At 42.4% G+C, this 15,036-nt stretch overlaps 1 protein-coding gene across 2 annotated transcripts in view; it reads left to right on the forward strand.

The window, feature by feature from the left end:
* Positions 1-15,036, forward strand: part of XPO6 (exportin 6) — a 110,080-nt gene that overhangs the window by 62,475 nt on the left and 32,569 nt on the right. Inside the window, exons 9-11 of one of the 2 annotated variants that reach the window (XM_060120131.1) lie at positions 4,601-4,710; positions 13,138-13,246; positions 14,918-15,007. In XM_060120131.1, the coding sequence (XP_059976114.1) occupies positions 4,601-4,710; positions 13,138-13,246; positions 14,918-15,007 (309 nt within the window). Of the gene's footprint in view, positions 1-4,600; positions 4,711-13,137; positions 13,247-14,914; positions 15,008-15,036 lie in introns of both variants that reach the window. The other variant, XM_060120130.1, reaches the window with a different exon arrangement.

The raw sequence follows: 15,036 nt of genomic DNA on the forward strand, positions 1-15,036 counted from the left end.
GTCCGGGCTCAATCCCTGGTCGAGGAACTGAGATCCCACAAGCATTGCAGTGCAGCCCCGCCCCCCACTCCCCCCAAAAGAGCTTTTTGTTGAACTATCACACATGTATGGAAAAGTGCATAAATCATACATGTATAGCTTTGTGAGTTTTCCCAAAACAAACAGGACATGTGACCACCACCTAAGTCAAGAAGTAGAACATTACCAGCACCCCCAGAAATCCCCTCATGTCCTTCATCACTCCCCTCCACATCCTCCCCAGAAGTAACCCCAGACCTGACTTTAATATCCCAGATGAGTTGTGCCTGTTTTAGAACTTCTCTAAATGGAAGCATACAATGTCGATTTGTTTTGTCTGACTTTTTTCATTCAATATTATGTTTGTGAGCTTCATCTGTGTTGTGTGTGGCAGTAGTTTGTTTTCATTGTTTCATAGGAAGTCATTAGAAAAGCCACTCTACTGCTGATTTGGGCCACTTCCAGTTTTTGGTGGTCATGAATCATGTTGCAGTGAACATTCTTGTGCCTGCCTTTTGATGTACATACGTAGCTCTTTCTGCGTATGTTGGTATATTACCAGGGATGAAACTGCTGGGTCAGTGAGGGCATCTGATTTTACAAGCAGTCTTTTTTGGTTGTTTCAATCACTGATGTTGTAACTTAATGAGGCTGGAGGAGAGGTAAGGGTGGAGGCTGGGAGGGGTGTGTGTATGTAAAAGGGGATTTGGAAGGGTGCGGATGGAGGAGGAGGATCAAAGGTTAAAGAAGTGACACAGACGATGTCTGATAGAGGGGCCAGGGGCCAGTGAGTGCAGAGCAAGAAGGAAGCACGCTGATCTCACTAGGCCTAAGAAGGGATAGAAGAGGTGAGGAGATGTAGGAGGGTGAGGATGTAGGAGAGAAGCATCAGAAGTGGGAGAGATTTGAGATGGATCTGGGGAAATCTTAAAGGGGACCAGGAAAAAAGGAAGGATTTGATAGATACCTTAGAATAAGTGCAGCAGAAACGGAACGAGAGATAAGAAGCCAGTGCTGGGGGCAGAAGGAAGGGTTTGTTTGGGAAACAGACTGAACCGTCTTGCGATTTTGCTCCCTGTGTAAAATGGGACCTTTTTAGTATATGTGGTGTAGAAGAAAGCTAAAAAGTGTTTTGAAGTATGCACGTCTGATGCTTCCTTCTTTGGATGTGGACCCAAAAGTTCTGTGTTTGAGCTCTGGTTATTTCTATTAGGTCTCTGTCCTTGGACAAGTCTTTTAAATTTCCTAGGGAGATAGACTGCAGTGGGCATCTTTAGGGTCTTTCCATATTCATCTTCTATGATTCTTTCACTAGAATCCTACGGGTTAATTTTCCATTGAACCGAGAGTGGTGGTTTTGTATATTTATATATGTTTTAATTACATACTGGGAGAAGAGATAGATGGTCATGAGGCAAACAGCAAGCTTCTGTCTTCCTCCCTCACCAGCGGGTCACTGTCAGCTGAGCTCCCTGTATTCTGCTGGCCTCCTGTGCGAGGACTTGCATTTCTGGGTGCAGACTCCAGGCTGTGTGGGTTGGTGGCCTCAAGGTGCAGGCAGAAGCCGATTCTGAGCACTGGCCAGAGGGGCAGGAACCTGGAAGGGGCTCCGGGGGAAGCTGCCCTTTGCTGGAGAGGCAGGGAGAGAGGAAGCTGGCAGGGCACACTCTAGGCCCAGGAGCTGGTAGTAAAAGATTTCTTTAGGATAAGATTTAAGAATAAGAAATTAAATTGCTCTCAAGAGAGAGCTTTAAGTTCTCATCTGTTCATTAACAGCGTGCTCTTCCTTTATCATAGCTTAGTTCTCTGTAAAGGGGGAAGATGTGTCTTTTCTCTTGTTTAGAGGGTTATTCTCAGTGTACTTTGCCTTTTGTTCCTACAATTCATGGAAATATTAGTCCTGGTCTACATTTTTTTTTAATTAATTTTTTAGTTATTTATCTTTGGGTCTGTTGGGTCTTTGTTGCTGCACACGGGCTTTCTCTAGTTGCAGTGAACGGGGGCTACTCTTCATTGCGGTGCGCAGGCTTCTCATTGCGGTGGCTTCTCTTGTTGAGGACCACGGGCTCCAGGCATGCGGGCTTCAGTAGTTGTGGCTCGTGCGCTCTAGAGCACAGGCTCGGTAGTTGTGGTGCACGGGCTTAGTCGCTCTGCGGCATGTGGGATCTTGCCGGACCAGGGCTCGAACCCGTGTCCCCTGCATCAGTAGGCGGATTCTTAACCACTGCACCACCAGGGAAGTCCCTGGTCAACATATTTTTAAAGAATAGTAATAAAATAAAGATGGTGGTAGTATCTTCCTGTAACCATTTCCTCTCTTCTGTTTATTTTTCTGCATTTTTTCTTTCACCTAAGTGTCCTGCCACAGTCCCTCCAGCCCCTAGTGCTCACCAGGTGTTTGCCTCCACCATTGCTGAGCCCCTGAGGTGTCTGTATAAACATATGGTTTCTGTCTTCCTGCTCCTCCTCTTGCTGTATCATTACCAATTCCTTCTTGGTCTTGCAGTTTCCATTTTGCCCCTTCTTCTTAAAACATGCCTGAGATAGTATGGCATAGGGGGAAGGGTCTGGACTGGGGGAGTCTTACGATCCACAGTCTAGTTCTGTTTTTGTTCTTTATCTTGTCACCTTGGGCAGATGACTTGACTTCTGGTTTCTTTATCTGTAAAATGGGAAGAAGAAAGACATCTCTCCGCTTTCCAGGACTGTTGTGAAGATCAAATAGACCTATGCAAATCAAAACAAACCACTTGGAGAGAAGAGTAGTATCATTAGTTTTTTAAAGGAACTTGCCAGGATCTTTAGTGACTAACCAGCCCTGGAATCTGAAAAGTAAAAAATCTGAGTATGGGTACATTTTAAAAATGGGTCCATGAGGGCTCTGCAAAGTTGTATGACTCCAAAAGTGCAGTCAGCCTATTGCCTTTATGACCTTAGCAATCTGTGCCCAGAGAAATTGTCAAAGGCCAGACTGTGGGCAGTGCATAAGGCCTCGCAGTGGGGCCTGTAGAGGTGGATGTGAATGGTAGTGTTTCAGGTCCTACAGAGGGTGTATTTGCCCAACTTCTTTTCCAGCCTTGAGCCACACAGTAAATCCTCAATTCAAACGCATGAGAAAGGCGTGTATAATTGTAAACTACTTTGACATAACCATAACACTTGGATTTATATGGTGGCTTTTCTCAAAAGCACCTCCACATGCATCTGATCAGTTATAGTTTTTGGTGAGGGATCTGGTAGGTATTTATTTTCAAAGCAAGGAAGGGCGTCTGGGTGACCTCCTTACTGGAAGCACAGCAAGCCAAAGCCAGGACAAGACTACATCTCCTGGCTGCAAGTCAAGTGCCTGTCCACAAGCTACCCATATTATTTCCACACGGCTTATTGTTTTTTCTGCTTCTTCTTCTGGTTCATTTCGTGTTCTGAGGATGGCCCTGCCAGTGGTCCTGATTGAGCTGTAGCAGTCCAGTTCCAGAGCTGCCCTGTGGCTTGTGAGTGGGGTCTGCCACATTTTTTAAGTTTACAGTTTTTCTGTCTCAGACTCAGCCTGGGTACACCACCACCGTCATTGGTAGTTATCTCTTGGACAGATTGCATACATGCCGTTGTAAACTTCTGGATTTCTTTGGCTCAGAGATGGAAGGAAACTGACTCAAGAAGATGATGGTATTATTTCTTTCCATATCTAATTCTGCCATCAAAATATGTGGTTTGATGAAGTAATCACAAGTAAAGCCAAAGAGTTCTTGTAGGTAGCAAGAATTTGAGTGGATATATAAGGGACTGGGGGGCCACAGATGAAACTGAATATGTGTGAGAAAGGACTAGATGTTGGAGAATATAGTGCTTGGATTTTGCATGAAATAGAATCTCGAGGCTCTTGAGAAAGTTGATCAGTGCAGTGGTCCAGGCACTAGGACCCTACAAAGACTTGCTCTTTTCTTCTTACTTTGTCCTTATGGACACCTGGTAAGAGGTTGCTATTAGCCTGTTTGACACGTCTACTTTGCAGATGAGCTAAAGCCTGTAGGTCAGTCTTAACGAGCTCATTTTCAATCTGTTATGTAGGAAGACTGCAGGTGTTACTTTCCTAATGTTCAAATGTGTAAACTTGTCACTTTGGAGCCACTGAAACTTAGTTTTGGTTTTGTAATAGTATGTAGTGGAAAGAGCATTGGCTGGGGGTAAAGGGACCTGTTCCTACCCGTGACCTTGAACATATCTCTGGATCTCAGTTTCTTTTTCTCTAAAACAGATTTGAATTGGATGATCTGTAAGAGCTGTCCGCATCACAGGCTCAGACTTTAAAACAGGTGTTCGCTTGGCTTATTTTGTAAATTGGTTTGCCCTGCATAGTACAGTATCTCCTTAATGATGTGTTCCATGGTACCCTTGTCTTGTTAGGTTCAACAGGGCCCAATCGTGAAGACCGAATAAAAGACACCAATTGTGGTTACCAAGAAGCCGAGGGAACCTAGGCTTATGGTTGTAGCATTCTGGTGGATGTAAACACTGGTGGGTGTGTTTCTAAGGAGTAGTTGCATTAAGTAATTTCATTGTCTGGATTTCTTTTGCACCATAGCCTACTCATGAAGGTTACTTCTCTTGTTTGGATATCTGGACGCTCTTTTTGGACTATCTGACAAGTAAAATTAAAAGCCGTCTGGGAGACAAGGAAGCAGTTCTCAACAGGTAAACCGCAGAAACATTTATAACTAGAAATAAACATTTTTGTCAGTTTTTCTTGTGGCCTAAAGAGACAACCATGCAGTCAGACCTCTTTAGTGAAACTGAGTCATGTAAGCTGTTTAGGTAGTAAAGCCATTGAGCATTTTCTTCTTTCTTCCCCTTAAATATCTCATTTTTTAAAAACACATTTTTCTGATTAAAAAAGTAATATGTATTGTTAATTTTTTCGGTATGATAATGTTTTTGTGGTCCCCATCTTTCCCCATGGCCCTTATTTTAGAGATACAACCTGAAGTATTTATTGGATAAAATGATATGACATCTGGGATTTGCTTTAAAATAATTCCCTGGGGATAGAGGGGGAAGTGGGTTGTCCATGTGTTGATAATTGGTGTTGAACTTAGTTGATAGGAACTTGGGGTTCATTATAGCCTCACTCCTTTTGTATGTGCTTGAAAATTTCCCAAATAAAGTAATAAATACTTGTCAGGAAAAAAATATTTATTTTAAAAACTAGCAAAGATAGAAAAATACAAAGGAAAGTTATCTATAATCCCGCAATCCAGAGATAATCATTTTTATACTTCTAATTTTATTTTAAAAAACAGAAAATGGGGAAGTGTTTTTTTCCCACATTTCTCAAGCCCATTTTTTTCTTGTTTGCAGGCAGAAAGTATGGTTCCTATACACTGTGGTCATTATATATCTAATTATTTGAAGCTAATATATCTAGAATGCTCAGCACATTACAAATGCTCAGTAAATAGTATTAGTGGTTGATGGTGGAGATAGTGAACGCCCCTCCCCCAGAAATGTGCCAAATGGAGGTGGTGAGGAGACCCCCCCCAGCAACTGGGGAGAGTTGGACTGAACCTCTAAAACCCTTTCCATTGCTGAGGTTTTATGCATTTTTAAAATTCAAAACAGTATTTACATTCCAAGTTTAGCATTTGCACTTTCATTCCCAAAACTATTTTTGTGATTGCAAAATAGCTTCCAGCTTGTTATGGTGTCAGGTCACATGTGGTTATGGGTAGTTGATTTGTGTGTCAGAAACCTTCTTACACAACAGTGGATCCTGTTTTTGGTGAATTTGCCAACTGTGAGTAATTGTTTTGTTGAATGAGATTGTTCAAAGAAAAGGCACTTCCGCCAAATTCTCTTTCTTGCATGCTGAGCAGTTGCATCCTTTGGTTCTGGGACTGTGCCTGATTTTGCTATATTTAAGTGGTGGATATTCTTTCACATATCTCAGGCTTGTTGGAAGAATAAACTGAGGACATGATTAATATGAAAATGCTTTTTAAAGCACAGTACAAATGTGCTTTAGGTGTGGAGAATATGGTTCCATTGAGAAAATATATACTTGTGCAGACTGTTGCACCAATAGAAGGAGCAGTGGTGCAGTTTAAATTTCTTTTCTGCTTCATGGCAGCAGTGTTACTTTTGGTCAAATTACATGGTAATCACATTTCCTCTTGCAAAATGAGCATACTAATACTGATACCTCTTTTGCAGAATGGCTAGGATTCAAGGAAATTGTATATAAAATACCTGGCACACTATCGATCATGTATTAGGCACTCAATAAATGGACACAGTAATGACTACACAGTAATAATAAGTAATAGAAGATGTTGCTGTCATTGACTGAGGTGGTGACTGTGGAGTTCAATGACAGGGTCCCTGGATAGCAAAGACCTTCAGCCCACTTGCAGATGTTGTCTTGCCTGCCTAGGCATCTGTCATCTGTTATCACAGTTGTCAGTGGTTCTTGCTGACCGCTTTAAACACTAGGGGTGGGATGATTTGGGAAATTGGGATTGACATATATACACTATTGGTACTGTGTATAAAATAGATAACTAATGAGAACCTACTGTGTAGCACAGGGAACTCTACTCAGTGCTCTGTGGTGACCTAAATGGGAAGGAAATCCTTAAAAGAGGGGATATATGTATATGTATATACATTCATGTATATGTATACATATATACAGCTGATTCACTTTGCTGTACAGTATAAACACAATATTGTAAAGCAACTGTACTCCAATTTTAAAAAAAGCACTAGGGATTTTTCTCATTGATCATTTGGTTATTATCCTAAATAAGGCTTTCTAATTTTTCATGACTTTTTTTTTTAAACGTACATGTATAACACTTTTATGCCTTTAAAAAACAAAAAAACCCCAAACCTTCAAAGCTTGTCTGTGGTTTATGTTGTTAAATGGTAACCATCATCTGGGGAACTGCTTGTCAGTCAGACACCCTCTAGTGGTCTAAGGTAGTAGACTACAAAAAAGGGTGTAGTCTGCTGCGGTGTGCAAAGAAAATAGTTGAACTTTAACTTAACATGCTTTTCCTTTCACCTCTTATGCTGTATATTTACACAAGTGTGCACTGAAAAAATTTATTTATTTATTCTTAAAATTTATTTATTAAAAATTATTTATTTAAAAATATATTTATTTTTGGCTGCGTTGGGTCTTCGTTGCTGCACATGGGCTTTCTCTAGTTGCGGCGAGCTGGGGCTCCTCTGTTGTGGTGCACGGGCTTCTCATTGTGGTGGCTTCTCTTTGTTGCAGAGCATGGGCTCTAGGCACGTGGGCTTCAGTAGTTGCAGCATGTGGGCTTAGTATTTGTGGCTCTCGGCCTCTAGAGTGCAGGCTCAGTAGTTGTGGCGCACGGGCTCAGTTGCTCCGCGGCATGTGGGATCTTCCCGGCCCAGGGCTCCAACCCGTGTCCCCTGCATTGGCAGGCGGATTCTTAACCACTGCGCCACCAGGGAAGCCCTGAAAAGATTTTAAATGAAAGTTAAACCACTGCTCTAGGTTATATTAGAGATCCCAATATATTAGAGATACACTGTTTTGCAGAAGCAACTGATAAAGAGCACTGGCTACAGATAATTACCACATTCATTTTAATGAAGAGCATGTAAATGCAATCAAATGTTTTTCAACTGAGAAAATGTATCTGAAAGAAGTTGGGGGGCTTTTGTGGCTTGAGCCAGAATTTCAGAAGCAACTGATCTTGCAGGAAGTAGTCAAGAATGTTTTCTTAGTATTTTAAATGCAAAACGTAGGTGTGGTTAAGTCACAGAGACAGCATTCAGTTCCTGTCCCTTGTGGTTTAAAGGTTTTGCATCATTCATCACAACAAAGTGATAGGCATTGTAGGCTACGAATTTAGAAGCACAAATGTACATGGGTTTATTTTTGGTCCTAGGAGCTTGGAAATTGGAGCTCTGCATGTTCCTTGTTCAGTGAGGATGCTCAAGAGTTTCTTGATAGAACTGGTGGGGACTTAGAGAACTTGAGTCCCAGTGTTAACGGAATAAATGTTCTGTAACATACCCAGTTGAACAAAATTGCTAATGGGGTTTACTGTCCAGGTTTGCCATTGTGAATCTGTGGTGTGGGAAGACCTAAATTTCAGTCTCCTTTTCTCCTCTTTGTACTTTGGGAACGGTTGTTCCTACTTTACAAGTTGTTGAGCAAATTAAATGAACCAGTGTGTGTAAAGTACCTTGGCTGACCGTAGGTGTTCAGTAAATAAGTATTGGTTCTCGTCCCTTTTCTCTCTCTCTCACTCCCTTCTCTCTATGCTTGTCAATGTGAAGGGAGACACCTGTGTAGAAACTTACTTTTACAGGAAGATTAGGAAACCTGAAGTGAGTTAAGCAACCTGAAGTTATTGAGTCATGTCCTGTGAACCCCTTTGTCATGAAAGTACTGGCAAGTGCTGGCCATAGACCTGCCAGGGATTCTGGGTGACATTCAATTGGACTATAAACAAATGTGGGTAAGCGTGAGAAAAATTGTTGCCCTTTTTTTCTGAGTGGGTTTTTCTGCTGAATAGAGAGGAAGTGCCATTGTGACACATGGCATTTTGATACAGTTAATAAAAGGTATTAACTAGGGTTGTACCAGGGCTTCAGTAGCTTTCTAGCTCTTGCCACGAGAAATTCATGCTGTTGACTGCCCCAGAGAGCAAGGGAATGGAATCTTAGTTATTTCATTGAGTTGAAAAAGCTATCCAGGACTATGCTTCAGTGCTTCATAGTTATCTGACTTGTAGTTTTGTTTATTTATTGCCTGCGTGTTTATTCATTTGTTTGTTCTCTTGTTCTTTCATTCATCATATGTTTACAAACACCTACTATGTAGTCACCTTAACGTGTATAATTTTATTTAACTCTCATATGCTTTTGGAATCACGTTTGTGGCTTGAGCCACCCAGGTCTATAGGTTTATTTGCATTGTATATTTAACCATGTAATGCTATAAGTTTCTCTCCGAGCACTGCTTTAGCTTTATCAAATTTTAATATGTTTTATTTTCCTTTCCATTCAATTTAAAATATTTTGTAATTTCTCTTGAGTTCCTCTTTGTTGTTTAATTTCCAAATATTTGGGGATTTTCCATATGTCTTCTCATTATTGTTTTCTAGTTGATTATGATCTGCAAACACATTTTGGGTGATTTCAGTTCTTTTCAATTTGTTAAGGTTTGTTTTATGACCTAGTCTTCTTGGTGATTGTTCATTGTGCACTTGAAAAGAGTGTGCATTCTGCTGTTGTTGGGTGGAGTGTTCTAGATATGTCAGTTAGGTCAGGTTGGTTGATGGTGTTCTACATGTTGTCTTTATCCGGTTTGTTCTATCAGTTACTGAGAGAGAGGTGAATTCTCCCAGGTATAATTGTGGATTTATCTACATCTGCTTTCAGTTCTATCAGTTTTTGCTTCATTTATTTTGAGACTCTCTTGTTTCACACAAGTTCAGTTTTCCTTTTCAATGTATCTATTGAGTGTTTGACTGTATCTCTTTATGTGAGTTTTTTAAGTGGTTGCTCTGTATATTAAAATACATATACGGGCTTCCCTGGTGATGCAGTGGTTGAGAGTCCTCCTGCCGATGCAGGGGACACGGGTTCGTGCCTTGGTCCAGGAGGATTCCACATGCCGCGGAGTGGCTGGGCCCGTGAGCCATGGCCGCTGAGCCTGCGCGTCCAGAGCCTATGCTCCGCAACGGGAGAGGCCACAACAGTGAAAGGCCCGCGCACCACACACACACACACAAAAACCATATATATTTAATTTTTCAAGTTAACATACTACCACTTCAAGTGTGATATAGGAACCTCATCACCATATAGATCTTTTTGCCCTCCCTTCTTTGTATTGAGGCTGCCATATATTTTACATCTGTGTACATTGAAAACCCCATCAGACAGTGTTCTGTTTTTGCTTTCATCCAACATTCATATTTTGAAGATCTTAAGAGAAACAGTCTGTTGTATTTACCAAGAGATTTGTCAGTTCTCTTGCTTTCCCTTCATTCTTGAAGTTCCAGGTTTCTTTTTCATTATCCTTTACCTTCTATTTTAATCAGCTCGGGCTGCCATAACAAAATACCACTGGCTGGGTGGCTTAAACAACAGAAATTAATTTTCTCATACTTCTGGAGACTGGAAGTCATGGATCAGGGTGCTGGCAGATTTGGTTTTTGGTGAGGGCTCTCCCTGGCTTGCAGACGCTGCCTTCCCTCTGTGACCTCACATGGCCTCTCTTCTGTGCATGAACAGGGAGTGGGGAGAGTGAGCAGCTCGCTCCTACTTCCTCATGTCTCCTCCTCTTCATAGAAGTGGATTAAGGCCCGCCCCACCCTTATGATCTCACTTAACTTTTATTAACTTTTTTAGGCCTTGTCTCCAATACAGTCACACTGAGAGGGCTTCAGTGTATGAATTTATCTATCTATCTTTCTATCTATCTATCTATCTATCTAAATAAATTGGGTCTTCGTTGGGTCTTCGCAGCATTGGGTCTTCGTTGCTGCACGCAGGCTTTCTCTAGTTGCGGTGAGTGGGGGCTACTCTTCGTTGCAGTGTGCGGGCTTCTCATTGTGGTGGCTTCTCTTGTTGCGGAGCATGGGCTCTAGGTGCGCAAGCTTCAGTAGTTGCAACACACAGGCTCAGTAGTTGTGGCACACGGACTTTTAGTTGCTCCACGGCATGTGGGATCTTTCTGGACCAGCAACCAAACCCATGTCCTCTGCATTGGCAGGTGGATTCTTAACCGCTACGCCACCAGGGAAGTCCCTCAACATATGAATTTTGAGCAGACACAGTTCAGTCCAAAACACCTTCCAGCTGAAAGAACCTCATGGAGGATGGTTATAATAGCTGCTTTAAAAATCTTCGATAATTCAACATCTGTGACAATCTGTTGATTTTCTTTCCCTTGACAAATGTTCAGTGTCTCCTTTTTTTTGGTGTGTCAGTTAATATTTTGTTGTTTGTTTGTGTTTGTTTTAGGCCGCACCGTGCGGCATGCAGGATCTTAGTTCCCCGACCAGGGATTGAATCCGTGCCCCCTGCATTGGGAGTGTGGAGTCTTAACCACTGGACTGCCAGGGAAGTCCCTGTCAATTAATATTTGGATCCCTTTACCTGTTGTTCTACCAGCCTTAGGCATGGCTTCCATCTCCACAGTCACCTTATGGTCAAAGATGGATGCTGAATCTATAGACATCACACCTATGATTCAGGCAGCAGGAATAAGAGGGAGAGGTTAGACAAAAGAAGCTTTCCCAGAGGTCCCACCAAATGACTTCTTTCCATATGTCCTTGACCACTGAGACAACACAGATGATAACTGTGGGAATCAGCTCCACCACTAGGGCTAGCGGTGCAAAGGAAAGAGGTGTTGGGGTCATTAAAATGTCAAATATCAGAGGGACGGCCCCCTTGCAGCTAGAGCTCAGATCTCTGAGGAGAGGGTATCACCCAACTGCCACAGGAGCTCAGAGGAGAGGCCTCAGGGAGCTGGGACTTAATCCTTTGAGGAGAAGATGTAACCTGGCTGCTGCTAGCACCTCTGAGAGTTCGTGATGGGGCTGGTTTGGGGAATGTGGAAGCTGGAACCAATTATTACTGCCAGGTGACCATTGTTGGGGTGACACTGGCCAGGACAGCAAGCCCACAGGAAGAATGGGGTCCCTTTGCCCCTCCTTCTGCCTTCCAGTTTTCCTCCAGTGCCCCTGTTGACAGAGCCTAACAGGCAGAGGAGAAATGTGCTTTGTGTAGTCTGAGTCCCAGCATCACAAAACGTGGAGAGTGGACTGGCACTGAGAGCTGAATAACCAGCGTGGCTGGTTTGCCTTGTGAGTAAGATGAGCGCTGAACTTCTCGTAGAAACATTTCAGGACAGGCAAGCATTCAGGCTACTTGATTTGTTCTTGAAAAGTAGTGGTTTGTTGGCCCTTGTGGTAGCAACTGTCACATAGAACTATGGTGTCTTCTGAGTTAGGTTCTTATCACATGTGGGAAATATCCAAGCCTAGGGCTCCACATGTTTCTTTGAGAAATTATTCTTAGACATAGATCAAAGGGTCATTGTTCCCTTAGGCTTTTTCCATCTCTCCTTTTAGGTTTTAAGTGGTCTTACAAATGGACTAGAATTGAGGTTTTCTGGAGTGGGTGGAGCAGGCTCCAAGCCTGTTGGTGGTTTATGTGTAGAGAGAAGAACATGACATGTTGAGTTAGGGAGCTCTGGGTTCAAACCAGCTAGCTTTGTGACCTTGGGCAGTTTATTTAGCTTCTGTTAACTGTAGTTTCCTCATCAGAAAAGTACCGATAATACCACCTACCTGTCACAGTTGTTAAAAGGACTGAATCATTGAATTAATAGATATTTATATATAGTACTTATAATTCTCAGGGCAACCACTGAGAAAAAAAACTTCAAAAATATTTGGTAAAAGAAATGGCAAGGGAATTAAAATAGCACAGTAGAAAATATCTATTTAACACAAAAGGAGGCAGTACTGGAGGAACTGAGGAAAAAAAGATATAGAGAAAACAAACGGCAGAATGGCAGAAGTAAGTCCTTCCTTATCGGTAATTACATTAAATGTAAAGGATTAACTTCTCCAGTTAAAAAGCAAAGATTGGCAAAATGGCTTAAAAAACATGATCCAACTACATGTTGTTCAAGACACTCACTTGAATTTTAGACACGAATAGGTTTAAAGTAAAAAGATAGAAAAAGATATTCCATGCAAACAATAACCAAAAGAGAGCAAGGGTAGCTATACTAATAACAGACAAAACAGATTTAAGACAAAAATTGCTCCCTGAGGCAGAGAAGGACATTATATAATGATAAAAGGTTCAATCCATCAAGAAGGTTCAATCCAGTATGTTCTACGCCTGGAACATAGTTAAATAAATAAACAAACACCCCTGCTACTGTTCCACTCTCACATAGCACTTGCAAAACCATAAACTAAGTTTAGTTTAGATGCTTCTTGTGTATGGTGATCCAACACAGACACCATTCCCTTCACAGTACCGGAGGCCTTTTTGAAATCCTAGGCTAAAAGCCTCCTTTCATCTGATGTTGAATTTCTCCCTGCCACATAGGTACGAAGACGCCCTAGTCCTCTTGCTCACGGAGGTGTTGAATCGAATCCAGTTCAGATACAACCAGGCCCAGTTGGAGGAGTTGGATGACGAGACACTGGATGACGATGTAAGCAGCACATCCTAATTGACCTTAATCACTGTCATGCTGTGGTATGAATCGAAATGGAGCCTTGGAACCCATGGCCCTTTGCTCTGGAGATTATTTTTAAGCCAGAGTGGTCTTATGATTTGAGTTATGCATTTGAAATTTGTATCCGACTGGTCTCTTTGGGTTCATTAACTGTAAAAAAAAGTTTTACAGGCATTTACCTATATGGACTAGAGAAGTAAGTAGAGAAAACCATATGTACGGTGAAAAGTGGTTTAGTAAGAACTCTGCATCTACCTCCTGTTTCCCCTGCCTTGCACCCACACTCTGGGCAACAAATAAAAGCTAGCTGGATGCTGGTGGAAATAGTTAAAGAGATACTTAAATGATAAGGCTAGAATGAAAGGATGTCTCTTTTGACTATATATATTTTGTAAACAGATATCTCTTAAAATCAATCTTGAATTTAATGATGCTGGTGTGCCCAACGTTTGTAAGGAAAATGTCTTTACGGACACAACTCCAGTGTTCCTTTTTCTTAAGCACCATGTATTTAAAAAATTTCAGGTCACTGGTATGACTCTCAAAATAACAGCCACTGTGGTGTGGTCAGGACCTTGAGGGAAGCCATATTTGGGTTCAAAATAGCCTTGTACTTGGAATCAGATGGCCTGGATTTGAATCTCTGCAACCCTGGGTAGGAAGGGGGTAGAGGTCTGGTCACTGAATTTCTCTAAGCTTTAATTTCCTCATCTCCCAAAAGAGGAAGGATATATCTGAACTGACCTGTGTTGACGGTTACATGTGAGGGTAGCACACGTGGATGTACTGACCACGTGCCTGGTGGATAGTAGAGGCTTGGTGAATTTTTTTTTTTTTTTTTTGTGGTACGCGGGCCTCTCACTGTTGGGGCCTCTCCCGTTGCGGAGCACAGGCTCCGGATGCGCAGGCTCAGCGGCCATGGCTCACGGGCCCAGCCGCTCCGCAGCATGTGGGATCCTCCCGGACCAGGGCACAAACCCGTGTCCCCCTGCATCGGCAGGTGGACTCCCAACCACTGCGCCACCAGGGAAGCCCGAGGCTTGGTGAATTTTAGTTTCACTTCCCGTTACCTGTTTGATATAGGCCAGTGCATCTCATATTTTAGCCTGGATAAGAATCACTGGGACAGCTTGTTAAATAGACTTTGATTCAGGAGGTCTGGGGTGGGGGCACAGAGTTTGCATTTATGACAAACCACCAGGAGATGCTGATGCTGCCTGTCTGAGGACCATACTTTGCCTTGCACTGGTGTGGTTGGTTATACTTATACGTGCTTAGTAACGGGCTGTCTCAGAAGGTAATGAACCAATTCCTATAGCTGGGATGATGTAAAGGGGACTTGAGCATTTCACAGTTGGCTCTTTAAAAATATCTTATTCCTATGACAGTAGGGAGAAAAGTAGGTCATTCTATGTGGATCATTTGCTTTTTGAGGAAATAGCTTCTTGTGAAATTAATTCATTGGATTAAAAAAATTTTTTTAGCTTAGCCTTTTTAAAGTACCAAATAACCTGGTTCCATCATTTGCTATTTCTTCACATATTTATGTCTGAGAGTGGACTTGAGGTTGAGGACAGGTTGGCAGGGAAGATGATGAGACTCTGCCTGTCTGGGAGAGCTGATCCTTCTGTGTTTGCCCCGCAGCAGCAGACAGAGTGGCAGCGGTACTTACGCCAGAGCTTGGAGGTAGTGGCCAAAGTGATGGAGCTCCTTCCCACACACGCCTTCTCAACACTGGTAACTCACCACTTGGAGGGGAACGAAGA

This window comes from Mesoplodon densirostris, chromosome 16, assembly GCF_025265405.1.
Source record: "Mesoplodon densirostris isolate mMesDen1 chromosome 16, mMesDen1 primary haplotype, whole genome shotgun sequence".
Taxonomy (NCBI): Eukaryota; Metazoa; Chordata; class Mammalia; order Artiodactyla; family Ziphiidae; genus Mesoplodon; species Mesoplodon densirostris.